General features: G+C 52.0%; 1 protein-coding gene across 2 annotated transcripts in view; it reads left to right on the top strand.

The window, feature by feature from the left end:
* The window catches only part of LOC119579209 (Fanconi anemia group J protein homolog), a 236,898-nt gene that overhangs the window by 145,540 nt on the left and 88,858 nt on the right, over positions 1-2,500 (top strand). For both annotated transcript variants that reach the window (XM_037926904.1, XM_037926905.1), the window contains one exon: positions 1-78. This exon is cut by the window's left edge and continues 12 nt beyond it. In XM_037926904.1, the coding sequence (XP_037782832.1) occupies positions 1-78 (78 nt within the window). The remainder of the gene's footprint in view (positions 79-2,500) is intronic.

Here is a 2,500-nt window from a genome sequence, read left to right as displayed (position 1 = left end):
CTTCTTCGGGACGCGCACGCACAAGCAGATCTACCAGATAGTGAAGGAACTGCGGCGGACCTCGTACAGGAACACCAGGTGAGTGTGGATTGGAGTCTTTGCAGCAGGAACAGGTCGGGGGAGGGGGAGGGGCATGGAGAAGGAAAGGTGAATAAGAGGAGGAGGAGGAAGATGATGATGATGATGATGGTGATGATGAGGAGGAGGATAAGGATGATGATAATGATGATGATGATGATGATGATGATGATAATGATGAAGATAATAATGATGATGATGATGATGATGTGGAGGAGGAGGAGGAGGAGAAGGGAGAAGAAGACGATGAGGAGGAAGAAGAAAAAATAAAGAAGGAAAAAGAAGAAAAAGGAGAAGAAGAAGAAGAAGAAGAAAGGGGGGAGGAGAAAGCAGAAGAAAGGCAAAACGGCGTTTGGTCGGGAGGGTTTGTTTTTTTGTTGTTTGTTTGTTTATTTTTGGATGAGTTTAAATGTGTGTATGTTTTGTGTGTATAGTTGTATATAGGTGTGTGTGTGTGTGTGTGTGTGTGTGTGTGTGTGTGTGTGTGTGTGTGTGTGTGAATGCCTGTTTATGTATCCGTGTTCGCTGAATCATTTTCTCGTCTCTCTCTCATCCCCCATTCTCTGCTCTCCTTGTTCTTCTTTTCTGTGTTTCCCTTCTGCACTCGTCTATGTCTGTTTTTCTTTACATTACTTGCCTTTCTCCCCCCCCCCCCCATCCCCGCATCTCCCGACACCCTCCTCTTCCTCATTTATTTTCGATCTCTCCTCGCCAACCCCTTCGCCTATCTCATTTTCTCTTCTTGATCACCTGTTCAACTCTCATGCCTCCGTTCTTTTGCTTCCTCGCTCCCTTGCCTCCTCCCCTTACCTCCTCCCCTCCCCTTCATTTCCTCCCCTCACCTCCCCTCCCGTCTCCTTTTCCATTTCTAATACTCTCCCCTCTCCCTCCTCCACCACCTCCCTTCCCTCCTCCTCCTCCTCCTCCTCCTCCTCCTCCTCCTCCTCCTCCTCCACCTCCTCCTCTTCCTCCTCCTCCTCCTTCATCCCCTCCTCCTCGTCCTTCTTACCCTTCCCTCCCTTCTATCCACCTCCTCTTCCCCTCACACCCCTCTTCTCCTCCTTCTTCTTTCTCTTATCCTCTTTCTTCACCCCCCCTTACTCCCCCCTTGCCTTCTCCGCCACCAACACCTCCTCCTCCTCTTCCTTTTCCTCCTCCTCCTCCTCTCCTCCTCTCCTCCTCTCCTCCTCCTCTCCTCCTCCTCTCCTCCTCCTCCCTTGCACCCCATCATCGTCAAGCTCTTGTAGTTCACCGTCCATTGTGCGGTCGTAGCGAACTCACACTTGGGCTGCCTTCGATATGTTCCCTCAGCGCTTGCCGTCTAATGAACCCTCTCCCTTTCTCTCTCTTTCTCTCTCTCTCTCTCTCTCGCTCTCTCTCTCTCTCTCTCTCTCTCTCTCTCTCTCTCTCTCTCTCTCTCTCTCTCTCTCTCTCTCTCTCTCTCTCACTCACTTACTTACTCTCTCACACACACACACGCACACACACACACACACACACACACACACACACACACACACACACACACACACACACACACACACACACACACACACACACACGTGCGCGCGCGTGTTTATATCAGCCCATCCCGCGTGTAGCCTCAGCTTCTGCCTCTGTCTGTGTATGGACATTAATAGCTTTGTTTCCCACATACCAACTCACGCTCACAGGTCGCGCAGTCGACAGAATCGCATCCAGAATCAAACACTGTGCCCCCCCTCCCCCCCTCCCCGCACTCTCGGTCTCCCTCCCCCCCTAATCTCTCTCCTCTCTCTCTCTCTCTCTCTCTCTCTCTCTCTCTCTCTCTCTCTCTCACTCTCACTCTCTTTTCCCTCTCTTTCCCTCTCTCTCTTTTCGTCGCCGCTTCTCCTCCCTCTCCCCCTTCTTCCATCCACTCGGCCCCCTCCCCCCCACGCTAGGCCAGAAAACTTTAACACAGTCTGCCAGTAATTGACTCCGTTGTCGACCTAATAGCATTATAGTTCAGTGGCCCCGATGCGTAACGAAGCGACCAGATTAGCGAGATAACCACGCGTTCCAAGGGCTCCGTTTGGCTCAGGCTTCGGGCGTGTGGCGGTCCGCGGGCGCGTTCGTTCGTTCGTCGGCGTGTTCGTTACGTTGTGTTCGGATGCGGTGTTGTATGCTTTCGGCAATCAATATATAGATTGGGTTTCGCATGTCACCGTTGCATGTTTGCATTCGTTGACATTGTTGCGTCGGGGTGTTGCACTTCGAAAAGGTAAATTGGTTGCGTGGTGTGGGGGGTTGTAGGGAGTAGGGGGGAGGGGAGGGCGCATAGAGTTGTGACTCCTTGTCGAAAGGTAAACAGGACGAGGCATTTTAAAGACGGGTGTGTGTGTGGGGGGGGGGGGAATGGGGGGGAAACGAGGGTAAAATTTCCAAGCGCCACTTTTCAAAT

This window comes from Penaeus monodon, chromosome 12 (assembly GCF_015228065.2).
Source record: "Penaeus monodon isolate SGIC_2016 chromosome 12, NSTDA_Pmon_1, whole genome shotgun sequence".
NCBI lineage: Eukaryota > Metazoa > Arthropoda > Malacostraca > Decapoda > Penaeidae > Penaeus > Penaeus monodon.
The sequence above is the reverse complement of the archived record's forward strand: the minus strand, read 5'-3'. Positions and strand labels throughout refer to the sequence as shown.